A 26,600-nucleotide genomic window follows, 5' to 3' on the forward strand; every position below is an offset into this window, starting at 1 on the left:
GACTTAAATAAGAGACTTATCTCATAAAATTGACACGTCTGATAAAAATTTTTTGCCATGAAAAATTGGGTAAGAGGAATAAATCCAAAATCCAAATCACACGGAATAACAAATAACAAAAATTCAAAAGCCACGAAAAATGTGTAAAATCACATGCAAAAGAAAATTTAATTTAAGGATGGAACCTTAAAAATTTATTTAGGATAGGAAGAATACAATGTTTCTTCGCTCTATTTATCTGAGTATATGTAGTAATAAAAAACAAAATTCACGGGGGGTGAGTGCTGACCCACGAAACATGCAATGATTAGAAAGAGTTGAGGTGAGGCAGCTCTTCAGTAGTTTGCCCCATTTTTTTGCTCCAAAAAGTCGCTAAATTACTCCCCACTACTCATGCTTTATGATTATAATTCTTCCCTTATCGTGCTTTCCTCTACGCCATTCTTCCCTTTTATATGCTCCTCAAACTCCACCTTAATCCCACCAAAGGAATTGAAAAGATTACTCAGAAAATCTTGTCGTCTTTTCTTTTGGGTTTAGTCAAAATCTTGGCACCAAACCATAATCGTCACTGTCGTTTCATTGGGCCTATTTGGGTTGTCTTCTTTCGCCTTTCTTCGAAGCCACACTCCATGATCAAGCGTGAGCGGGAAGGGATTGTGGGGTGTTTGTTTTTTTGCATTTTTTTAGTCCAAGAAATATAGAAAGCAGTTTTGTTTTATCTGTTTCACCGTTTCTCTTCTTGTGAATTGCCGAAAAGGAGTGTTGAGCATTTTTTAAGTTTAAAGGTGAGTTTTTGATTCCTTGAACTGAGGGGTTTTATTTTATCTACCTCTTCGATTTTGTGATGAATTTGCAGTTCTATGAATGCCCTTGTGTGTAATTCGATTGGATTGGCTTCTGAATCTTGTTTTCTTGAAATTTTTTTATGATAGCCCCATCGCAATCTTTTTGGTGTTTTTGAGGATAAAATGGTATTCAGTGAACTTCATGAAACTCTTTTTGTTTATAAACAATTGGAGCGTATTGGTCAAGTTTTGTCAATATTAACTTTTCTATGGAATCCTAGTTCCTTTAAAATATCGATTTTGTTATTGGGAAAAGGCATTATCCTGGCTCATTCTTCTCAATGTCTTGTCTCTTTGCGCTGCGCACTCTAGTGTTTGTCTTTGTTATATTTGCTGATTTTCAAGAATGGGATGAGATTCTAGCTGTCCATACGTTTCTTGAAAAAATAAAAGGAAAAACGTTAATGGAAACTTTTTTTTTCCTTATTCTTTGTCAGGATTGCACAATTTATTCCAAGGACCGTCATGTTTACAATTCTAAGTACTGTTAATTATTTGACTTTGCAAAGTTGTGCTATTTTTATTCAACTTCATTGAATGAGATTTAAACCAAAATTTGGTCATTATGTTATATTGGTGGGAATGGTTGTTGCAGTGTAGAAAAAGACCTTTTAGCTACCATTTTAGTTCTTCCGATTTGATGGAGACAATGACTGCAACTGCTTCAATGCAACTCCCCCGTGAGCCGGCCAATTATGATGAGGTCTCCATGCAGCAGAGTATGCTCTTTTCTGATAGTTTGAAGGTGATTTATTGCTTCTTTTATGATTCTTTAATGTTCTCTATTTGGTGGTCCTAATTGTACCGTAGAATTTCATTACTGGTTTAATTCTATCCTGGTCAAGCAAATCAAGGTTTATAGCGAATTCATGACAACGGTGGATCGAGTTGTAAAATGGTAAAAATGAAATATGATTGTGTGAAGCAAGTATGCAAATCTGGACATGGCATTGGGTGAAGATCTCTTCACAGTTTGTTTAGATCACACTCATGTATAAAGGGACGGATCCAGGAATTTAGTCGAGGAGTCGAAACTAATTTAGTAAGAATTGTTACATATCTCTTTATCTAATGGGAGTCAGTTGCCCCTACTCTTGCTCTCCACAGTTGCTCTGGTGTTTGTTACTTTTAACAGACCATGTCCGTTTTTGAGTTCTTTCTAGTTTAGGAGGAAAGAAGCGCTTGCCTTCGGATTGAAGAATTTGGAATCAAAGAATTTCATAACTATAGTATAAATACAATTTAGCTGATTAAATGTCCGTCCACCATTTGATAATGTGTTTTCAATGGCATTTTGGGTATTGGCTTTGCAGCTTTATTATTTTGGGCTGGCTTTGGAGTTTAGATGTAACAATTAGATATTATTTCATTTATTTCTGTAGGACTTGAAGAATCTTAGCAAACAACTGTACTCGGCAGCAGAATACTTTGAGTTGTCTTATACCAATGATGACCAAAAACATATGTGAGTTGTTATCATAGATTATTGAAGAGGACAATTTCAAGTTTTCCATAAAACGTTATATCTGCTCCAACTCCAATAAAGTTTTTTCTCAAGTTTTTGCCTCCCAAAATATTACTGATTATGTAGAGTGGTGAATACATTGAAAGATTATGCCATTAAAGCTCTTGTCAATACGGTGGATCATTTGGGCTCGGTGACGTATAAGGTTAATGATTTGTTGGATGAAAAGGTTGATGAAGTCACTCGAACCGAGCTTCGTGTGTCTTGCATCCAGCAGGTGATGCAAAATTTCACAACTGCTGCTACTTCGTTGCAATTCTTGACTTTAGAATATTGATTTCTTATATTTGTAGTCTATAAGCCAGATATTCTATGACCATTTACATAATATTCTCAAGATTCGGTGAACTTGAGATACACCACCTCCTAAAATGCTAATTGTATAACTTGTGTATCCTGGGAACACAATCTTTTGTTGCTAAGATCTCAACAGATGTACTATTTGTTTTGTTCTGAGCCTTGAATGTGTTTCTTCTGTATTTTAGAGACTTCGGACGTGCCAAGATTATATTGATCGGGAAGGTCTTTCTCAGCAATCGTTAGTGATCAACACTCCCAAGTACCACAAGAGATACATCCTGCCAAGTAAATTATTATGATATACCACGTTAGATTATTTCCGATTATAAAATGTTAAAAATCTTATGCAAAAAAATTCTCTCCTATCGTTAGTGGGAGAGACTGTGGATGGAGCCGTTCGCTCGAAGTCGAAATACCAAGGGTGCAACTTGGATGATGGCGATGACTGGCACCAATTCAAGAACGGTAGGGCGTTGAATATCTCTCATTTCATGTCAATTCATTGCATTTGCATAACCTTATTTCCTAAATTTATAGTTCTCACGAGATAATATAACTTGCAGCTATACGAGCAACGATAAACGAAACTCCACCAGCTGTAGTCAGGTGAGTTCTGTGCTCACCAAATCATCATCCATCAAGTTTTACACATCGAAGTTACGTAGTTTCTGAGGCTGAACCAGTTCGGCCTCTCGACGGAAGTAAAAATTTGAATTTTACTTTATGCTGTTTGCTTTCGCAGTAAAGGGTATTCAACTTTACCTTCTCCTAAACTTCCCCCAAGATTTGGAAGTTTTTCATTCTCCAACATGCCTAATAGAGATTCGGGTTCGTTACTACTTACTATATCAACTGAACGATATTTAGTCTTCTTTTTCAAGAATTAATTGTGATGATCATGCTTTTTTTTTTTGGTTCTTGTAACCAGAAAAGAGAACAGTATCACCACACCGGTTTCCACTTCTGCGTACCAGTTCCCTCTCGAGTAAGCCCACAACGCCAAAAAGTTCAAATTCAACAACCCCAAATCGTAGCCGACCAACGACTCCAAACCCTTCTCTTGGAAGACAAACGGTAACACAAACAAGATCCTTCCTTCTCTTTCAGAGGTTATCTGCCCAGCTACGACCTCATATTAACTCTTGCTCTTCTTCTATCTGTTAAAATTGGCAGTATATCTCCGAACCTCGGAAATCAGCTTCCATGCGAATTCGAGTAGGAAAAGAAAGTCCCAAAGAGAACGAACAGTATCCTAGCAAGAGCAAACGCCTACTCAAATCGTTGCTCAGTCGACGGAAATCTAAGAAAGATGATACCTTGTATACTTATTTGGATGAATATTAATGTAAAGAATGTTGGGGATGAAAAAGAAATGCTGCATGAATCAATACAATCATCCTCTAATTAGCCTTTTGCCATTATTTTTTTTACTTTTTTCTTGGAGTTCCATTGGGAGAGTTGTGTGATTTTTGTTTTCTTCATTAGGCTTCAGGTTCACATCTTGGTTTTGCAATATCAATTGTAAGTGTAATTTATCAAAAATATAATTTTTAAAAGTTACAAGATGTTTGTCAGAGGTAAAACAACTTTCGATTTTGTGGTGAGGTACAGATACATGTTTGAACATTCATCTGTAACTATTACTATATATATAATATATTTTTTTGGGAGTTGATTTCTATATATATAATTTGAATATTGTTTGATTTGCATGTAATATGGCAGGTTTTCCATTTTACAAATAAATTTTGTACATACAATAAAAAAAAATAGATTTCAAATAACATTGGCCAGAGTTTAATATTTAGGCAGGTGATGTTATATTACATCATGCAAGATAAAATAATATTCTCGACTGGACGAATTATTCTCTTAATTAAAAGAATAAATAAATACATTTCACTTTGCTTTTTTTTTTTTTTGGTTTGGATTAGAATTCCATGGGGCTATAGCTTGTTTGGCTAAACTTGTTGGGGCAACATAAGCATAATAGAATATTCGTATGGTATATTACTCCTATTTATTTATATGAATCAATACACATGCATATATTGCCAGTAGCTGATCAAATCTCTCTTCATTCTCAGAGCTCTGCCGCCCGTCACCGCTCCTCGAGGAGCGGCGGTATGGTACCTCCAGATTCAGGCAAGCGGAATAGGAGACGAAATGCCGGAATGGATCGAAATATATACATGCTAATGTAAATATGTAAGTATATGTTACTAATCCAGGTTAATTCTCTTTGTCAAGTTTTATTGATTAGTTCCCCTGCATGAGAATCAATCAAGTCTTTGGTTTTGGTTAATTTATCACGTAACTTGCACGTTTTTTTTGTTTTTTTTTTTTTGTTCTATCGTAGTTCACGGTTTTAGTCTAATAATAGTTTTCAATGTTATTAGTGTTACCAATTTTTATTTTACGGTGTCACATCAACGTAAAATTGAAAAAAAAAATTTGTAAATAAATGGATTAAAACCGTGGTTAAATTATATTTTATTCTGCTTGAACGAGCCTTGTTATATGTGAAACCATCAAACTTAAATGCTGTTTGAAATTCTTCTAAACAGCTTGGAGCTAACGATAATTTTTTCTTTGCTTGTCAAATTTGTGCATATTTATTAAAATTTTACTTATTTTATACTGTAACTCTGTGTTTGTAACTAATGTATTAACTTCTTGGAAGATGAATGCAAGTAAACAATTAACAAATTGACATTCCATATAAATTTACTTAGATACATTGAGTTGATAATTTATCAACATAATTTGATTAGATACTTGGAAGATACACAATTTTCATTCAAGATGGAGCCAGAAGTAGCAAGTTTTTGCTGCTGCAAGATTAGTTCACTTCCTTAAACCAGTGACTAAGTTGCAACTCTGGAGGAACACCAACCAGCCTTCTCATTGCTCTCATCCCAAAATTTTTACTGTGTTAGTTTCTCGGCGATCAAATACATATTCCTCGCCCTGTAATAAACCGGCCCATGTCCTAACATGATGAATCGAAACTTGTATGGTTATTTTGTGTCCACCAGTAGAAAAAGAGTTACCAGTAGATGAGGCTCCACCACTATAGGCTTATGTAAGGGCAGATCCAACTCTTACTGGTTTGAGGCTTCTTGCAGCTCTTCGGATGTACTCGAACGCTAACACAAAGAGCCCGAAAAAATAAATTAGGAAAACATGCAGCTTCTCTGCACTTTCTACAATGACAGATGAATTGATTGCTCTCCATAACAAGTTCCGAGTAGATTTGGAACCTGCAAAAGTAACTTGATCTTTAATAAGAAACTTAACTTTGGTGGTCGTTTATATGTTTTAGACCAGTGGTAGTGAGACCAGAAAATCAATAACAGGGGCAATATTAAAAATTTATGGTTCCCAAAATTTGGAGAGTATAAATTCCCATTTTTTGTTACATGTACAGAAGAAAATCTACATGTAAATAGGAAATTGTTAGGGAGTCTTGCTGCCCCTATCTGCTTCTGCCACTTATTTAGACTGGTGATAGTAAAAAGGTAGAATTTATGCATGAATAACTTACTGCTTTTACTTGAAAGATTTGTCCACTCATGTAGACTTGTATTTTCGGACGCCTTTATCAACTCGAGAAGAGCTTTATTGACCTGAACTTCCAACCAAAAGATAAAACGTAAGCATCTTATTGTCTTTGTATTAGATTTTGTAATGAATTTAATTTACATGAACATATGGATTAGCTTTTTCCTAGCTCAGATTTGAATGGCTTTAGGTTGCTCACAAGGTTGCTTCAATTACTAATAGCCTAGTAATACTTCTCGAAATGAGATGTCAGATATTAGCTCAAGAGAAAAGCTCAAAGCCAAAACACTAGTCTTTTAAGTGGGACGGTCTTTCAATACTAAATGTCCACCGTACAATACCTTCATACCAACATGGGGTATATAAATTATAATTTAAGGAAGTAGAATGTTACCTCTTCAGTTCTCTCATGGCTCACGAGATGCCCGCCATTAAGTTCCACCATTCTTGCGTATGGGCACAATTTCTCTGCAAGCCGTTTTGCATGGCACATTTGAGCAATAACGTCATATCTACACAACATGGAATGATTTCATTAAGTCACTTGAGCAGAATTTTTCTTCACATTTTCTAGATACATGTACATAGCGTTATTAAGCTACCTTCCATGAATTACTGATATAGGAAATCCAGAAGCACGTATAGATTCTAGCTCGGTTCTTGACATTTTATGCGTCCAGCAAGAATTTAACTGGCCTTCAAATCCATAATGTGGCTGCATACCTGTTGATGATATGCCCTTTACATATTCCTGCAGAATGAAGGAATAAAATAAGGATGTTGCAATATAATTCTAAGACTTGAATTTAATTCACCAAGAAACAGGAAAAAGTATAATCAAAATCTTGCATATTTCGCTCACATTGTCATGACACCAAGTAAATTTAACGGCCTCAAAACCAAAATTCCATGGAGGAAAATACATTTAAACTCCCAAGTACAAAGTAGTTACATTTGTTAGGTTTATGTACCCAAATGTTGCTAACAAATCCTTACTTGGTATAAGATTAATCTTCTTGTCTTCTGTCCAACATACTCTTCCAAATATTCCTGAGAAATGAAACATCAAATTCCAGTTCTCCAACATATTGAAAAAAAACCACAATAATTTGAAAATATGAATACGGATAGATGTCCAAATTACACGTTACATATAAAGAAGAATTCCTAGATATACCTGTGAGTAATGTGTATCTAAATCAACAGCTGCTCTCTGCTCAGGAGTTTTTGCCCTCAGAAATCGAATTGCAATCGACAAACTTTGGCGATCGATCTGAAAAGGAAAGAATTATTTTGACATCTAACACCAATACACTGGTTCAAATTTTGTACTACATAAAATTCTCAGAATTGGCCACAACCCTTTCCTTGCAAAATTTTCAAAAACAAAACATTAGACACCAAGCCAAAGAGATCCTATAACGATTCATACCTTTGGTATACATTCATAACCTCCACCAGTTACATTTAATAGAGCCAAAGATGAAATTCTCTCAGGTACCATCGAAGCCAATTTACACGCAATCATAGCTCCTGCATTATAGAAACAAACTCATAAATTGACCAAGAAAGCGACTTAGGTAGAATTTCGATTCGACAGAGGTAGATTTAATATTCTGCGAACATATTCACAACAGAAACATTGTGGAATTCTCCACTTTATGCACCTGAAATCTATGCAGGTGTATGCAAACGAACCCAAAGAAGAAATTTCTTTTCATATTACTACATTAGAACTTGAGCTCAGATTTTACTGAATTCATGCTCAAGTTCTAATGTAAAAATATGAAAAACACTTGGGTTTAAAATATGGTCCAAATTCGAGTTGAAGTATCACACTCTATCAAGCAAGAATTCGAACTGCTGAGCTCGTTTTGTATGAAATATTCATAAAAGATTAATAACTTAAAACTTAACGGTTGCAGCCTAAAAAAAAATAAAGCTCCAAGTGGACTTGAAATATATTCTAGATGATCTAGGTCAACTCAATAACTTTGAATGTGAATCAATTAACATATGAGAGAACTTTTCCAAGTGCCCTGAACCGACTTGATTTGACTTAATTTTAAATGAGAATCGAACTTCATCAAACTCATACCTAGAGGAGAAGAACTTGGTCAAAAAATGCCAACTTGAAATTGAAAAATCAAGAACTCACCCATTGAATGACCAAAAACATGAGCTTTTTTCCAACCCAAGTGATCCATTAAAGCTATTGCATCGCTTGCCATAGTTTTGGTCCTGTTAAAGTACATTCATCCTCTTCAATAACACGAGATAATTTCAAAGATAGAACTTTAATTTGAACCCCAACTCTTCATCCAAGAAGAATTATAGTGGGTCACACATTAAAATGCAATCTTGAACAAATTTCAATGATTTTTTTCTATCTTTCCACAAATTCACAAAAGCTACATAAAACTAAAGCGCACACACAAAAACCGAAGATAAAATATAAAGTTGAAAATCATAGTATAAGGATATTAAATCACGAAAAATAGCGGAAACATTTCTATCTAACAATGCAAGGAAAACATTGAATATCCTCAACTAAAGCTAAAGATTGACAATGAATAATTTATTACGTATATTCAGATTTTTTGCTGGGAATGGAGCTCCGACCGATTCCACGATTATCAAACGCGCAAACTTCCACGCCAGAACCGCCGGCGCTCTCATTGCCCTGATCGCCGTTCGCCGATTCACTATCGTTCGGGATGGTCGTTCCGACCAGGCCCTTTATCTGTGGGCCCCATGAATCGTGGGTCGCAGCCAATCCTGAAGTCCACAACAAAGATAAAAATGTGAAAAATCAGCGAACGAGCAAATTTAATCCAAAACCCATGTAAGAAAAACAATGAAACGAAACAAATTCTTTGAAATAACATCAGAAGAATGCGTTACCGATGATCATAAGAACTTTGACTGGTCCACCACCATAGGTTCTGTAAAAGATTTTGATTCCATTGTTGCTGCTCGGTGCTTCGCCGACGCTGCAGAACGGCATTTTTTCTGTTTCCCTTGGATTGTTTCTGGGTTCGATTCAATGGATTTTGGAGAGAGGAATGGATGGGACGAGGAAGGAGACGATTCAACGGAAGATAAAAGCTAGCTGTCGGATTGCAGAGATATATATACATACATAATATACATGCGCGTGTGAACAAGTGAGTGTTGGCCATTTAAGTATATTATAATATAATATATTATTATTATATTACGATTCCAATTTATTTTCTTATTAAATTTTTTTAAAAAATTTTAAATCTTGATGAAATTTTTACATATAAATTTTTGTGTGTGTGTGTGTGGTGGTTTTCTATTTAGATTTTAATTAATAATTAATTAATTTATCTACTTCAAATTTAAATCCTATGTAAATTTTGAAGAAATTTTATGGCATTGAGGTAGGGGTATCAATTCGGGTGGGTTTGGGTCAGGTTAACGAGAATAAATTTTAGAATTTCTCAATACGAACCCGAACCAACCCAAAAATGGCCAATCCGAACCCGAATCCGACTAATCCGATCAACCCGAACCAACGCGATTTTTTTAATTTTTTTTTATTTTTTTAAAAAAATAATTAAATAAAAATTCAAAACATACAAAAATAATATTTAATTTAATCACGTAATAACAAAATTTAAGCTTATATATAATTTAAATTTAAAAATATAGTTGTAAAATTTTTTAAAGTATAAAAATTGTTCAAAATAAACATTAAATGACTAAAATCTATTATATTAATACACAATAAAAAAATTTCAAACATACAATATATAAGAATGTAGCAAATCTTTCTCACTTTTATATACAAAATAATAATATTAAAAATATTCGGATCATCTCGGATTGACTTGAACTCAACCCTAATCCGATTAATTTTTTCGGGTTAGATTTCGGGTCAATCCAATTCGATCTAAACCCAAAAACCCCCAATCCTAACCCGATATTTTTTTGGATCGACTCGTGTCGGGTTGACATGTTAAATTGAGTTTTGACACCCCTACGTTAAGATCAGATGGTCCACAGATGTCCTTAAATTTGTTTTTAATAATAGAAAGTGATTTTTTCGTTCATTAATTTGTTTAATTTTGGATTTTAATCAATCTAATTATCTATATAATAAATTTTAAATTTTAAATTATTTTGATCTAATTGTTGATGTTGTGTTGGATGTGTCAGTAATTTCAGACGCTATATCTACATTTTTTTATATTATTTCAGACTTCAGCACTACAATAAAATGAAATTAAAAATTAAAAAAACCAAAATTATTACTCCAAAATTATCTTAATTAACACCGACCCATTTCTTTTATTGTAATGATGGTAAAAAGGAAAAAATAATAATAATTATAGATATTAAGTTGATAGTTTTCTCAATAATATAAGAGGCATATATACACACATGTTGAGAAGAATAATATAACATTTTTAAATATGTGTTAATAGTGGGAGATTGATCTAACTCGTTATTTCTCATAACTTAATTTCCTCATAATACTGTAATAATTTGAGTTAATTATTTTTGTATATAGTGATTATAATTCAATGCTTTTATACATAATAATTCAGTTTAACTATGTTTCCTCACAATTTAAAAATAATCTCCGGTATTGGTACCTTAAAATATTTTGATACATACTAATTACTAGCGGTAACGCACACGCATTACGTGTGTAACGTAAGTTACATAATATATAAATATAATGTGTTATGCTTATATTATATAACATTTATTTTTAAAGTGTTTGATTTTAATATGATATACATTTTCGTAATTTGACATTATTATGAAGGGTTTTTTTTTTTCAATTTAAGGTTGAGTATATCATGGCATACCGGATCAAAATACCGAGTTTTCGGCATATCGTACCGAAATTTTTTCGATATACAGACATTTTTTCGGTATACCGAATTTTTTTTTAGTATCTATACGGTATTAATATGGATTTTTTCCGTACCAAAATTTCAGAATTTTGGTATCGGTATCGATATGAATTTTTTTCATACCAATTTTTGATACGGTATACCGAAAAACCACCCCTACTCTTACTTAATATATAGTATAGATATGTATATAGATATATGGGATAACAGGATATTTTTATTTTATGTTCTTTATCTAAGAATTTATTTATGGGCTCGTTTTCAATGTAATAAAATTATGGTTTCCACATTATGAAAGCTTTATCGTAGCATTGAAAACATGGCAGCTAAAAAAAGTTTGTGTGGCAATCGGCTGTCGATGGTCGGAATTCTTTGGAAATTTTTTATTTCAAAAGACTTTTTTATATATTTATCTGAATTCCAATAACAAATATATTTATTATTATGAAAGGACAAAATTGAAATATATGAGTTAAAAATTGGTATTTAAAAAGGTCAACATTGGGCAGCAAAGTCCAAATCGATTAATTAGTAAATAACAATTGAAGACGAAAGAGACGAGGAAGCGAAGAACTTAGGGGGAGTAGTTATTTTGACGTTATCACGTTACACCTTCATAGACCTTTTTTCCCCCCTTATTTCTTATTATTTTCTTAAACATGTCTTAATTAAATTAAGATTTTGGTCAACAATATAATATTTTATATCAATCATTACTTGAAATTGTAATAAAAACAAAAGTCTTTTCAAAATTAACCGCGAGTATTAATTTCTAAAAAAAATAAAATTGATATTATCTAAAAATGCCTGCTAAAAATAAGTTGTCTCATTTGTCACAAGTAGAATTAATAAATTTCTAAACTAAAATAAAAACTGATCTAACGATCTTGATTGATTGAAATATCGAATGCTTCTTAAAATAATTAAAACTAACACACTATGCACACGATAATTCGCATGCAGGGATTGGTTTTTCACGTAATTAAATCTTTTTTAAAAAAATCTCTAATTTTTTTTCGTGCGTTCATTTAAAACGTTTTACTCAATTTTCGTATGTATTATATAAGTCGGATGAATACCCATTTTCTCTTTAATAAAATGTAAAACAAGTACAATCAATAAATCATCGATGGCTTTTCGTATTGTTCATATTACAATAAGGTTTTTTTTAAAGTGTTGGCGAAATAGGCTGGATATTAAAGTTTAAACTGTAACAAATATTTTCTCAATTTAAAAAATCAGTAAATTTAAAAATAAAATAAAAAAAGAGTCGTGCTATTTCTATGTAGTTTCTTAAAAATTTTACATGGTATATGTGTGTGCGTATACTATGCCAGAGAGTCGAAGCAATGTGGATAACGATTTGAGGGAGAAAAAAAAGATAAATTTGAGATTTTAGTGGCTAAGAAAGTTTTGATAGATAGGAAGTGACACGAACGGGCTGAGTCACTTGTCTTACTCTTCTACCATCTTCATCATTTCATGGGCCATAGAATAATATTATTACACATGTGATCCATAACAAACCCTATTTAAAAATAGTTATATATGAATTTTAAAAAAAATAGTTATATACGTACATTTTGTAAGAATTCGGGCAATGCCACGCCCCGAATATCAAAAGCATGGCATCGATAGTATTCCTAAGTATTCAAAAATTAAACATTCAAAACCATATAATATCGTAAATGTATTTGCATGATCAGATAATGGCTGCCGTAACTTGTATAATATTTTTGGGATTACTAGCCTTTCATCTTCCTTAAACATGATAATCACCCAGGAGTATGGCTGAGATATCAAATCAAAATATCGACTTTTCAGAATATCGTATCGAAATTTGTTCGATATATGAATATTTTTTTGGTATATCGAATTTTTTTCGGTATATATACAATATTAGCATAAAAATTTTTCGTATCAAAATTTTGAAATTTCGATATCGGTACTGGTATGAATTTTTTTCATACCAATATTTTCGATACGATATACCGAAAACCACCCCTACGTAGGAGCGTACAATAGTTTAGAAATAATATTGTTTCGAAAGATTTTGAAATTTTAGCTCGTTTCGCAGCATGTAGCAAAGAACAAGTGACAATTTCATGGTTTACCTCGTGAGGCAAGTGGAAAGCTTCCACACCAATGCAGGTACCATTAAATTTTGCTCACACAAGGGGCAATGCGATTCGATGCTATCCCAAAGGTTTTATCAATTGATGGCTTAGATTTGGTCACATAACCAAACCGATTTATCGAAGGAAAGGATTTATGTTTCATGCTTAGATTTTGTTGCTCGTGCAGGACATCCTCAACAAATTGTCACTAATCTAAAATTGCGCATGTTTTAAATGACACTATACATGTTTGAAAAAAATTTAATGACATTGTACATCCAACGATGAACATTTATTAATACACGAAAAATACATATTCTTTTAGTGGATCCTACATGTGAGGGGATAATGTCAACCGTAGATACATCGTTTCATATTATATCTTAAGGATAGCATGAAATTTTCCGCTTCTATGATTCCATAATACGACGCCAGAATGTTCATGCGAGGGGTATTGTAATCAATCTATCCCATCGAAGTTCTTACACGGTTTAGAAACTATGCCGTGTGAAAGATACACACTTGATTCGCACAACTACTGATTTTTAAATGAATTGGCCTGTGACATAACACAAGCATGATTGCACTATGGTCGCATAGCAAATATGGAACTTGAATATATCCACCTGCACATCTAAACAACAAATCCACTTACCAATATTGAAACATGTGGCCATAAGTTAACCGTTAAAGCAAATATGATGAGAGTTGTCAACATAACCCAATAGGTCCTGCTGCTATTTCAGCTCTGGGCAAAAACATCAATTTTCAATCTATCAGAGAGTTTAGATTACTGGAAAGTTTACCAACGAACACAGAATCAAGCCGAAATCAGAAGCAAATGCAGTGACTCAAAGAAAATTTTCTGTTAAGTGATGGTTCCAAGGCCAAACTACGAAAGGATAGAGGACATGGAATTGTAACAACATAATGAGATGGAATAGGAATCATATGAACTGGTGAAGGCGAATAAATAAGCCACCAAAATGGATAACTTTTATGAACATAAGTCACCATTTCTGAGCAAGCTTTACACTGAGGAAGGTAAAAAACAAGTCCGAGAATAAAAGAAATAACAAATCATATATATGTTCATTGGCATACAAACTTAGATACTCAACCTTTTCTCTGTCATCGCTATTTCATGACATGCCAAATTCAAATCTTGATCACTTTAAACAAAAAATCTATTCTACATTCTCAAAGGCGAAACTGAAGAAAAATTGCACCTTCAGCGGTAGAAAAGAGCAGCAGCATGCATGTTCTCAAGGATAGGTAGAATTTTGACTCTAAATGTAAAACAAAAACTATACACAACCTGAAAAAACAAATGGCACATGACCTAACTAAAATACAATGACACCACCCCCATGAGACTACTAAGTTAATGAAATGAATGAGATCTGATGCAAACAGATGATTTGGACCAATGCAAAACAAAGACCAACTAATAAATGGAAAAAAACATTGTATGAGATTAAAAATATAAGATATGGAAGAAAAAGGCAACTGGGTGGCTGGTTGCGATTTCACATAATCAAAATGTAGCACTGGTACAGGTATCGCTTGATCACGGCAGCACAAATACAAGTCCGCATATATCCAACATACACCACCATTGTAGTCCAATAAATTAGCTTGGAACAAGCATGTATCCATTATTTTCATCCAGCACATTCAAAACCGTCTCCCTCTCCGAAGGCAATCAACAAAATAGACAATCCCACTTCTCTGTCCTTCAAGAAAGTTCTCAGATGTCCCTTTAGCCAACTCCATTTCATGGAAAAAGGAAGAATCCATACATGATGATGCTGATGTTGATGCTGATGCTGATGCTAATGCTGATGCTGATGCTGATGCTGATGCATGAGTTAGCAACACCAACAAGAAAAACACTTGCTATCGATAAATGGCAATCATCAGCATGACACAACTATTGTCTAACTTGGACCCCAACTTTACATGACCATACATATATGGTAATGTAATATTCACCAGGTGGTCACAATCTCAAACAGATATGGCACGATTAATGGCCATCCTGGCCCACTCAGCAGATTCTTTAATCAAATGGTCCTCTGAGGACAAGCATTCATTTAAAAAGTCTTTGCTTGATAGAGACTGCTGAATCAAAGAACCAGCATTACTTCCCAGAGTATCTGCTAAATCTCCAAGGACTCCGATTGCAGTTTTCATGACAACATCATCCCTGAGATAGATGGACAAAACAATTAGATAAGATATTTTTTAAAAAAAATAGTAAAATCTGAACTAAAAAAAATGCTAAAATTAGAACCACTCACATGTCTTTCTCCATGTATATGCTGTCTAGGAATTGCAGGATGTGAGGTGCATACGGAATCAAGAGTTGGGTCTTAGGAGAATTCTTGAAGCCCTGAAATATCCCAGAATAGGCCTCTAAAATTCCATTCCTCAGAAGATTAGTATATTCCAACATCTCATCGTCAACACTTGATGTGCGTGCCGACAACTCTGCTGCACTCTGCAGCATGGGCATGGAATACATCAAATACTTTTCAAAATTCTCTCCAATTGCTAAAGCTATGTCACCAAAGCACGAAAAGATTGGAGGCTTCACAGACCGATGCAGCTGGTTGCTTGACAAATCCTTCAGAAGCTGAGTCATGATTCCATCACAAAAAGGTAGAACTGTATCCTCCAGTGCCCTGCAGACATCCCCCACAACACCAACAGTAACAGCACAAACTTGGTATTCCTCAAAATTCTGAAGACCCATCTCCAAATACTTGTAAAAATCTGGCATGTACTTGGCAAAGTTGCGACCTATAGCATAGGCAAGCGCACCAATAGCAAGCATTGCTTCCTCATGGACCGTAGCACTTCTACAAGCAAATACATGGAGAAAAAGATTCATGATCTGATCTGAAAACTGCACAAAGGCATACATGGTTGATTCAGATGCCCCTAATTTCTGGATGATGACCTGTAAACACCCACAGAGAAGGCCTTGCAACTCATTTTGCTTCTCTCTCTCATCAGATGAAAGTTTCTGTGCCTCTAAAGTCTTGTGAAGCTCTGTCATGAGCACTTGAACAAGTTCCAACACGAAGTGAGCTGTTTCATCAGTCGAACACCTCACTACTTCATTTAGGGTCTCGTACGCAGCTGTCCTAAGTCGAGACTCACCGGCGTCTTCTCTATGAGTAACGTTAAGAAGGGACTGAACAATTTCTTGGAAATAAGGCGTCAAGGGAGATGCAGATCCCACATCTTCATAACCTTGGGCAAGAAAATAGAGAGCGCCGCAAGCTTTCTCCACAACATTAGGAGCATCTTTCATGCTCTGGAGGAGAACCGTGATGATTTGTTTACAGTTTGTCAGGGTAATAATGGGGGTCGCCATAGTTGAACCATGAAGAAATTCAAATATTCTTCCTAGGGTCCATGCAGTGGTGTCCTTTACGTGGCTATTGGGATCATTAGTCAAAGCTGTTAGCATGAAACTAAGAGCAACATTGACAATGGGGATTAACTTTTCAGGGGAAGGACCTTCCAGTATGGAACCAAACGCATAAGTGGCAGCTTCTCTTTGCCTCCAATTGCCCTTTGTTATATTTTCTTCAATGAATGGCATCACAAGTGGTACAACCTCATCCCCCACAGTACGGGTAACCAAACCAAGGCATGTTCCACCAGCCATCGCAAGGTTCCAAGCACCTTCTTCCTGATCCTGATCCTCTTCTTGCTTAAGAAGTGTCTCTAACAACAAAGGAACAAGCGCAGAAAGTGCCTGCTTGATAAAATAATAGCATGGGACATCAGAATCTGCTGTAAATTCACCACCATACTCTTCCAAAATATCAATTTCCTCATCACAGATTGAGCTCCAAAATTCAATTGCTTGAAGAGCCACAGGTTCTTGATCTTCTCGGACTGCTTTGGATGTGATGTTGAAAATGTCTTGAATATATGGAGCTAATTTATCATAATATGTTGACCCTATTGAGACCAAACACTCAAATGCAGCCTGCCGAATTTTCACCTCAGGCGAGAGTGTGGCCTCGCAAACAACTCTCATTATGTAATCGCGCTCCATATCATTAGAAAAATTGGCCTGGGCAAATCCAAGAGCATTATATAAAGCACGGGTGGCAGCAAGTCGAACCTCTGTGTTTCCTTCATTAGCATTCATGCCTTGAACTACAGCTGTGAGTATTTTGTTTACTTGATCCTGATCAACAACCTCCGAACTAACTTCCTCACACATGTATCCCAGAGTTTCGAGTGTGGCTTGCTTAACATGAAAAGCAACCTGGTGAATATTTGATAACAGGGATCCTATAAGCTCGGGCCACTGCTTATGTGGTAGTTCAATGCCAGCAACTTTTGCAATGACTTGTGAAGCTGTTGACCTAGCATCAGATACTGGAGACGAGAGGGTCTGTAACAAGCATGCCTTGATTTGGCTCTTCACAGATGCATCTAATGATAACCATCTTTGCACGAGCTCAAACTTCCTATGCTGCTCCTTGGCATCCAAAGCATTCTTCAAAATCAAACCTGCTAGTTTACGGCTTTCAACTGGCTTCTCCTCGCTAGAAAGCTCTCCAGAAAGGGAAAACAAGAAACCAGGAAGGTTTTGCTCCTGAAACTGTTTTAAGGTTTCTTCAGCATGCTTCCTTAATGTTGAATCGACTGATTGTGCACTAAGAAGAACTTGAGTGACTTCCATAGCCATATTTCCCCTGTCAAATTCATAGGTGACGATCAGATTACCATGACTACACAGCAAAATAGAAACCACAAACCAGGACTAGGTCTTTCTTAATGCCAGAGACTACAAAATGGACAAATACTCATTTAGGAAGTAGCGATGAATATTTAAAGATTTATGTTTTATTTAACAATTATCCAGTGCATTTATAGAAAATCAATTAGCACGATGGTCGTTGTAAAATAAACTAGCAGAGAGTCATTTGCTTTCTACATAACCAAAATCCATAAAATATGTGCTAAATCCATCATTTTTGCACAACATGACAAACAGAACAAAAATGAGATTGACTTCCATGACAGGCGAAGCATGTGCGGTTAGTTACATTACCAGTTTACCACCTATGAATTGACAATTTATTGATTCCTGAACGCAGGAAGATAGAATTCTTTTTATCTGGCATTGACTGACTGGATTAACACTGCATAGCATGTACCAACCGCGTATGGCAAAATTCAGTAAATAGAACTAACCCAAAATAGATCCGAAGTCAATCCTTCAAAATCCAAGAAAATCTACATCTAGAATAGTCGCAAACAACTGCAATTTAACCACAATTAATCAATACCTCGAATCATTTCCAAAGAAAAAAGAAATAATTAGACCGCTTGAAAACAGCTAAAAAGGGGAAGGAATAATCCAAGAGTTAACACAATATCAGCCGAAGCAACACAAACAACTTAAGAAAGTGATTTGATCTATCAACATCTATCGATCCAGCTCCCAACAAAGATTTCCCGATTTTCACATTCGTAAGTAACTACAGCGGATCATCTTCAAGAATCAACTAAAGGTGACGTACGATACAATACGCCGATACAGTAATCAACCAGTCATCAACAACTGAAGCTGAAATCCACTAGATTGTGACAAAAGATAATACATCAAATCACGGGGAAAAAAATTCAAAAGAACTACCTGGGAAAAGAAGTTTGCCAGGAGAAGAGATTCCAACCAAGGATCGAGGAAATCCCAAAACGGCGCCCAATGAAACCCTAAATGAAGTGGTTTCAGAGAGAGAGAGCTGAGCTGAAACCTTAAAAGCTTAAATTAATACATCTGGCAGTAATCATTCCATTTCTTTCCCTCCCAACAGGATTTATGCACTTCGGATTGGACCAGAAAGTTTCCATTTTAAGACACGATTTCGGATTTTCTTCATTTTACGAAAATTATTTTATTTTGTTAAAATGCCAGTGAATAGTGTTCTAAAAAACTCGCTTAAGTTACGCATAATTTCGTTTAAGTTTTAGAGAGTGTTTGCAATAGATTATATTTTTGTAGAAGTAATTAATTTATAGATTATAAAAAAGTTAAGAAAAATCAAAAGTTGGTAGTATTTGGAAACAAATGTAAAAATCTAAAAATCAAAGTTGGGTAGTGTTTGATAAATAAGTTATTATAGTGATTTTAACAATGACCTTCTTATTAGAATCACTTTTGAAGAATCATAATCACCACATGACTAGCTTTTGGATTTCAATTATGTTAAGCATAAGCTATCACATAATCTAGGTTTAAGAAACACACAAAAATGATTTTTTAAACCAAAAGCTAACAATCACTTTTTTTTAGTGGTTGCAAACACTCCCTTAATATTGTTGAAAAATTTAGTTTTGGTGTTTACAAATTACAAAGCTTAAAAAAAGGCCAAAGTAATCAAGCAACTACGAAGCGCTAAACTGATATATGGAGCTAAACTACTTCACGCTCAATCACCGTGCTCAACTGGCCGAAGACGCTAAAATGATTTTACACCCGCTAAACTGACTTCATCAGTTTACCCTCACCAGTCTACTGCCTCGCCACTTTTGGATAAATTATTCCGTACTCTGACACACTCTGCAGAAGGTAGTGCCGCGATGCAAAGGGCAATGTCGGCTCCAGAATTTGTTGTTGATAGTGACAAATCCAACGGGAATAATTCAAAACCCTATCTGAAGATTCAATTTGAATTTATGACCGTTAATAATCCAATGGTATAAATAGAGATCTTGATCGAACAATGGAGCACTCTCACGCTCTGAAATTTCTGCTATTTTACGAGAATATTCAAAGTCTTACACGCTCAAGAATTGATCAAGGAACTCGAAGCACAAACGTCAAAGTGATATTCTGATTATAGAAGGATCAATTTTGTGCTAAGGATTTCGAGTTGTATTCATCTTTATTCTATCATCAGTCTATGACTGAAACTGAGTTGTTGTACTAGGAGTTATTTTTTAGGCAGTGTTAAATCCTAAACTGGATCGGAATTTTGTAAATTGTTTGTAAAATTCAAAGTCTTCTAATGATATCCTTCCAAGGTGGAAGAAGGGGTGACGTAGGAGTATTTGAAATCTCCGAACATCCATAAACATTTGCTTGCGTTATTTCAGTTTACCCTCTATAATCACTTAACCTAAACTGATAACCTTTTAGTGTTCAAATCTGTAATTTGACATATTTCTGCACATAATCTTGTTTGTCAAATTACATCAGCCATTAAGATAAGCTTAGAACTCAGTTTTTAAACCGATCGAGTTCAATTATTTTGTACTAAACTGCTTGAAAGTATATTCACCCCCCTCTACACTTTCAAACGATCCTATCAAATACGCTTAAACTCGAAGCGACCGTTTTTTAGAACGGAAGATTTTATTTATTTTTTAAAATGAATATATTTTTATAAATATGTATATTTATAGTTCAGAACTTGAATTATCTATTAAATCATATATTTATGGTTAATCTAACATTTTATTTAATGTTTATCTTAAAATAATTAAAATTATAGTAAAAATTAAAAACACTTTTTCACGCTTAAGCTCGTTCTAAGCTCGCTTAAGTTTGAAAAATTTGAAACTTGACCTCAACGCTTCGACGCGCTTCACGTTTTTTAGAATCTTGGTCTTGAATATATAAAATTTTGTTTGGAAAAATGTTTTTAGTGTTTACAAGTGACCAAAATTTATTAATTTTTTTTATTGTAAAACGATTTGAAAAAATATTTCAAAAAGTGTTTTTCGAGTATATGTTTTAAAAAATAATTGAGAGATTCTTTTATGTTTTTAGAACAAAAGACATTAATAGAAATCATAGCATTTTTTTATTATAAGTATGTTTTTTTACAATAGTTGGTGTCTGGTCTAAGCTTATTAAAAAGAGCTTATAAGCTCATAACTTATTAAAAACAGCTTATATTATAAGTTTTATGAGCTTATAAGCTGTTTTAGAAGCTTATAAGTTGTCAGGTCTTATTTAAAAAATAAGTTGTTAAATTGTTTGGATGAACTTATTTTAAACAACTTAAAGATGTTGATGTGTTTGATATTATAAGATCTTTTTATTGTCGAAATTACCAAAAATGGTATAATACTATGAAAGTAATGTAAATGATAATATACATAAAAAAATACTTTTAAATTTATTGTAAATGTTAAATATATATTAAAAAAATAAAGCTATTTTTTATTTTAATTAAAAAAAATTTTGGTAAATTATCTACAAAAAATAGGCAGAGGGCGTGGTCAGAATTTAATAAAATATATGAGGATAATATGGAGAATTAAAATATCAAAATAAGATTTTTCTAAAAAAAGTAGAAGTGACCTTACTTTTTTAAAAACAGCTTATAAGCTGTCAAAATGGAGTGTTTTCAATAGCTTATAAACTCAGCCAAACACTAAGCTATAAGAGTTATAAACTATTTTTAATAAGTTTGCCACAAACACATCTTTGTTTTTAAATCAACATTTTAAAATATTTTACGAAAATTTTATAAAAAATAGTTTCATAAAACTGTTTTATAAGTATTTATCCAAAAATAGTTTAATAATTAAAAAAAAAACTTCCTCAAATATATAAGATTTTTTTATTTTTCCACAGTCTCAAATATGTAATTTATCCTTGGACAATCAATCTCATGCTCTAATATATCGTTAGACAATCTCATCTCTCAAAACAAACGCAACGTAACTAATGAATGTCTCGATACTTTAACCTTAATTCACAACATTTTCGTTTTTTATCGCTAACTATACATATTACATTTATATATTTTTACATTTTTTGGACTTTTTATACTTTATTTATGTAGTAGCCCGTACCCAGTTTTAGTAAGTAATTGCTAATTAATCCAATAAACATGATTAAGGAAATGTCAATTGGATTAACGGAGTCCGGGATTGGACCCAGAACGATCAGAAATGGTCCGGAGGGTCAGGCAGAACGGAAGCAACGTCCAGGGAACGGAAGCAACGTTCTGCAGCTGATGTCATCCATGACGTCAAACAATATTACGTCATTTCTTACGCACTTGATGGGATATCGGAAGCAACGATGGAGATCGGAAGCAACGTTCGTCAGGCAGAACGGATGCAACGATGAGGAACGGATGTTCCGTTCGTGGTCTATAAATAGGGGTGCCGAGTCTCACATTTGAGCACACCATTCACCTCTTCTCTCTCATTTATTCAGCCTTCTAGCTTAGATCTAGGGCATTCTAGGCATCCCATCAGGAATCCGGAAGTGGCGTAGCGATCCAGGCGTCGTAGCGGAGCTGTGGCCTAGTTTTGAGGCAATCGGCAGCAAAGGGCTGACGACGGACACAGGTATAGCTTTTGCTTCCTAAAATTATTTAGGAGTTTGCAATAGCTTAGTTAAGGCTTTTAGAGCACTATAATGATGTTAGTATCATTTGGCATTGTATTGCGGATTATAGGCGTAGACCTAGAGCTGGTAGAGCGCGCCTAGTATTTGAGGTACGAAAGTATTGTTCGAGATATCCTGACTGAGTATGCATGTATTATGTGACTGCATGATTTATATGCCATGATTTTATGCTGCATACATTTGCATCTTGAGCTATCTCTTTTGAGATGTCTGTTAGTAGGGTTTACCCTATCCTGTTAGTGGATGGACTTCCATTGATTTGGGTCCCGCGTATCCACTGGTATATCGGTATGTGAGTCACCTCCTGAAGAGACGGCACAGCGTGATACATACCAGGGCTCGGTCTGTCTTTGTTATCCGATTCTTGACCTCGAGTTGTAGGGAGTTCACTTTGCATGCATGTATACTCATACTCTCGTACTGAGCGTTTTATGCTCACGTCTCATACTCTGTGTTTCTGGACACCCTATTCCATGGGGCAGATTTGCGATTGGACAAGGCGGGTGGATCCAAGAGGGGCTAGGCAGTGATTGGCCAGCTGGAGCTTCGTCTAGGTTTATTCTTTTGTATTGGGTTGATACAACATTCGATTTGGTTGTATAACTATTTGGGTATTTGCAGATTCCTTTCCTTGGGATTGTATTAATATTTATTGATTCCGCAGTTTATTTCTGGTTTACTGTTTGATTAAATTAATTGCATGCCTAAGTTCTGTTTAGTAGGTGATCTTGGTAAGGGTCACTACATTTATGATATCAGAGCATGCATAGTATTCTTGGGATTTAGATTCTGCATAAGATAATCGTGAGGTATTTTGTAGATGGCGAACTACGATGACCAGAGTAGCCATGGTAGTGGAGGTGGACGCTGGGGAGATGATGATCGTGAGCGTCGTAGGGAACGTCATCATCGTCGTCGTGACGAGGATCGTTTCAACGTGCGCCGATTCTTGTAGATGGGTCCTAAGCCCTTGGTCGGAGGCGAGTCTCCGGAGGATGCGGAGAACTGGTTAGACCGCATGGAGAAGACTTTTCAGACGTATCGCTGTACTGAGGAGCAGAAGATGGAGACACTTGGTTATCTTCTGGATGAGCGAGCCCGAAAGTGGTGGAGATTCACTTATGCACCTTTTGTTGCGGCGAGAGGTGTTGCCACTTGAGCCGAGTTCCGCACAGCTTTTCAGAAGCTGTATTTTCCTCCTGCACTCCGTCAGATGAAGGCGGGTGAGCTACTGAGTCTGCAACAGGGAGTCATGTCTATTGACGAGTACCAGCAGAAGTTCTTTGATCTGTTATCATATTGCCCCGAGATTGCTAACAACTCAGAGATGAAGTACAATACGTTCCTTCAGGGCCTTAACCCTGAGATTCATGACCAGGTGGCGGTTGGTGATGACATGACCTACGAGAGTTTGGTGAGCCGTTGTCACCAAGTGAAGGATAGCATTCGGCGGAACAGGTCCTTCTCTCAGTTTAGGCCTGCGAATTCTTTGGGTCCCCGTGCTCAGACTTTTAAGAAGTCCGAATCTACTTCTTCTTCCTCTGGTTCTGCTGGTGTTGTTCGTTTTGGGAAGAAGGAGAAGTGAGACCATTGCGGGAAGAACCATCCGCCAGACAAGTACCGTAGAGCTTCTGGAGCTTGCTTCCATTGTGGAGAGGTGGGTCATCTCCGGAGGGATTGCCCACTATCTGGGGGAGGAGGTTCTGGCTCTGGTTCAGGATCTGGTTCTCAGGCTACCGTTCAACAGAGGTCGCAGGAATAGTCTGCTGGGAGTTCTCACTTGAAGCCGCGGGCTTCTGGACAGGTGTTTGCCTTGAGGCACGATCAGGCTGTGGAGGAGAATGAGAAGGTCATCGCAGGTACATTTTTGTTATATGGTATACCTGCTCTTGTACTTATTGACACCGGTGCATCTTATTCCTTCACTTCTGCATGTTTTGTTGAGAGACATAAGTTATCATGCATTGCACTAGACGTAGTAGTTTCTGTTTCTACTCCGACGGGTCAGTCTGCTTTGGCTAAGCGTCTAGTGATGGGTTGCCCTTTAGAGTTCGAAGGGAACATTTTGATAGCGAATCTCATGGTTCTGGCGATGGACGACTTTTATTGTATTATGGGGATTGACATGCTGACTACCTATCGAGCTTCAGTGGACTGCTATCAGAGATTAGTACGTTTTCATCCAGATGGGAGTGATAACTGGTTTTTCTATGGAGAAGGAGCGCGACCTCCGATGCCTTTGGTATCAGCTTTGAGAGTCTATCGAGCTCAAGAGTCTGGCGGGGAAGGCTACTAGGGATGTAAATGAGCCGAACAGTTTGCGAGCTATTCGGGTCTCGGCTCGTTAAAAGCTCGTTCAAGCTCGTTTAATGAGGCTCGTTAAGGCAAACGAATCAAGCTCGAGCTTTACAATATTCGGCTCGTTAGCTCGTGAACATGCTCGTTAATAGGCTCGTTAGCTCGTTAACAAGCTTGTTAACAAGCTCGTAAGTCATCTCTTAGACAAAAAAATAATAGTATTGATATTTAATTTATAAATTTACACTTATGAAAAATATTGAAAAATATATAAAAATTAATTTATTATAATAAAATTACAAATTTTAATAATAATATTATATTTTTTAAAATATATAATTTAGTTTTTAATTAATTTAATGAATATTTAAATTTATATTTTAAATATATTAAGCTCGTTTAGGCTCGATAAAAGCTCGAATAAGCTCGTGAGCCATGAATATATTCGTTAAATAAACTTGGGCTCGCCTCGGTTATAAATGAACCGAGCTTGAACATTCAAAAGTTCGGCTCGGCTCGTTTACATCCCTAAAGGCTACCTTATCTATGCAGTTGATTTGTCCGCTGAGAGCATTGGAATAGAGAGTATTTCTGTCATGGATGAATTCCCAGATGTATTTCCAGATGAGATTCCGGGTTTTCCTCCTGCTAGGGAAGACGAGTTTGGAATAGAGTTGATGCCGAGTACTTCGTCTATTTCTCGAGCACCGTATCGTCTGGCTCCGCCAGAGATGCGAGAGTTGAAGAATCAGTTACATGATCTTTTGGACAAGGGGTACATTCGTCCTAGTGTATCTCCTTGGGAAGCTCCTGTTCTCTTTGTGAAGAAAAAAGATGGATCTATGTGGTTGTGCATTGACTATTGGTAGCTGAATCGAGCTACTGTGAAGAACAAGTATCCTCTGCCTCGTATTGATGGCTTGTTTGATCAGCTGCAGGGTACTTTGGTTTACTCCAAGATTGACTTGAGATCTGGGTATCATCAGATGAGAGTCCGAGATCAGGACATAGCCAAGACTGCATTCCGTACTCGCTATGGGCATTACGAGTTTCTAGTGATGCCATTTGTATTGACTAATGCGCCGACTATTTTTATGGATCTGATGAACCGTGTCTTCGGGGCGTTTTTGGAAAAATTTGTCGTAGTCTTCATTGACGGCATTCTGGTGTATTTGCATAATGCGGACGAGCATGTTTCTCACTTGCGGTTAGTACTGCAGACTCTTCGGGATGAGCAGTTGTACGCCAAACTGAGCCAGTGTGAGTTCTGGATGGATCGAATGGTCTTTCTTGGCCATATCATATCCAGGGAGGGGATTTCTGTTGATCCGAGCAAGATTGAGGTTGTGCTTAATTGGTCGCGTCCGACGACGGTTGCTGAGATCCGTAGTTTTCTGGGTCTAGCAGGTTATTATCGTCGCTTCATTCTGAACTTCTCTCAGCTAGCTCGACCGTTGACGCAGCTTACCCGCAAGGGTGTTGATTTCGAATGGTCCACAGAGTGTGAGGAGAATTTTTGTGAGCTTCGACGACGGTTGACTTCTGCGCCGGTGTTGGCATTACCGTCAGGATCTGGAGGGTACATGGTTTACACAGATGCTTCTCTTCAGGGGTTAGGTTGTGTCCTGACTCAGAATGGGCATGTGA

General features: G+C 35.8%; 3 protein-coding genes across 6 annotated transcripts; 1 reads left to right on the top strand and 2 right to left on the bottom strand.

The window, feature by feature from the left end:
- Positions 1–319: 319 nt before the first annotated feature.
- Positions 320–4,327, top strand: LOC140864705 (protein ABIL2). 2 transcript variants are annotated; one of them, XM_073269021.1, is made up of 10 exons: positions 320–788; positions 1,449–1,593; positions 2,231–2,313; positions 2,440–2,590; positions 2,859–2,958; positions 3,046–3,138; positions 3,237–3,279; positions 3,416–3,501; positions 3,602–3,747; positions 3,847–4,327. In XM_073269021.1, exons 2-10 carry the CDS (start codon positions 1,489–1,491, stop codon positions 4,015–4,017), a joined length of 978 nt encoding a protein of 325 aa, XP_073125122.1. In that variant the 5' UTR covers positions 320–788; positions 1,449–1,488; the 3' UTR covers positions 4,018–4,327. The 2 variants fall into 2 exon arrangements, with proteins under 2 accessions (XP_073125122.1, XP_073125121.1); XM_073269020.1 differs by having other exon boundaries at positions 321–788; positions 1,444–1,593; positions 3,847–4,325.
- A 1,034-nt stretch (positions 4,328–5,361) lies between these two features.
- LOC140863511 (uncharacterized) lies at positions 5,362–9,368 on the bottom strand. Its single transcript, XM_073266979.1, has 10 exons — positions 9,142–9,368; positions 8,823–9,015; positions 8,396–8,478; positions 7,670–7,770; positions 7,415–7,510; positions 7,234–7,287; positions 6,840–6,988; positions 6,632–6,749; positions 6,221–6,302; positions 5,362–5,936 (listed from the first exon to the last, which is right to left on the bottom strand). Exons 1-10 carry the CDS (start codon positions 9,242–9,244, stop codon positions 5,755–5,757), a joined length of 1,161 nt encoding a protein of 386 aa, XP_073123080.1. The 5' UTR covers positions 9,245–9,368; the 3' UTR covers positions 5,362–5,754.
- A 4,715-nt stretch (positions 9,369–14,083) lies between these two features.
- Positions 14,084–19,099, bottom strand: LOC140894699 (importin subunit beta-1-like). 3 transcript variants are annotated; one of them, XM_073303274.1, is made up of 4 exons: positions 18,921–19,099; positions 18,476–18,542; positions 15,550–17,973; positions 14,084–15,455 (listed from the first exon to the last, which is right to left on the bottom strand). In XM_073303274.1, the coding sequence occupies exons 3-4, from the start codon at positions 17,964–17,966 to the stop codon at positions 15,257–15,259; spliced, it is 2,616 nt and encodes an 871-aa protein (XP_073159375.1). In that variant the 5' UTR covers positions 17,967–17,973; positions 18,476–18,542; positions 18,921–19,099; the 3' UTR covers positions 14,084–15,256. The 3 variants fall into 3 exon arrangements, with proteins under 3 accessions (XP_073159375.1, XP_073159376.1, XP_073159374.1); XM_073303275.1 differs by lacking the exons at positions 18,476–18,542; positions 18,921–19,099 and adding an exon at positions 18,333–18,439; XM_073303273.1 differs by lacking the exon at positions 18,476–18,542 and having other exon boundaries at positions 14,085–15,455.
- Positions 19,100–26,600: the final 7,501 nt, after the last annotated feature.

The sequence above is a fragment of the Henckelia pumila genome, chromosome 4 (genome assembly GCF_033568475.1).
Source record: "Henckelia pumila isolate YLH828 chromosome 4, ASM3356847v2, whole genome shotgun sequence".
Taxonomy (NCBI): Eukaryota; Viridiplantae; Streptophyta; class Magnoliopsida; order Lamiales; family Gesneriaceae; genus Henckelia; species Henckelia pumila.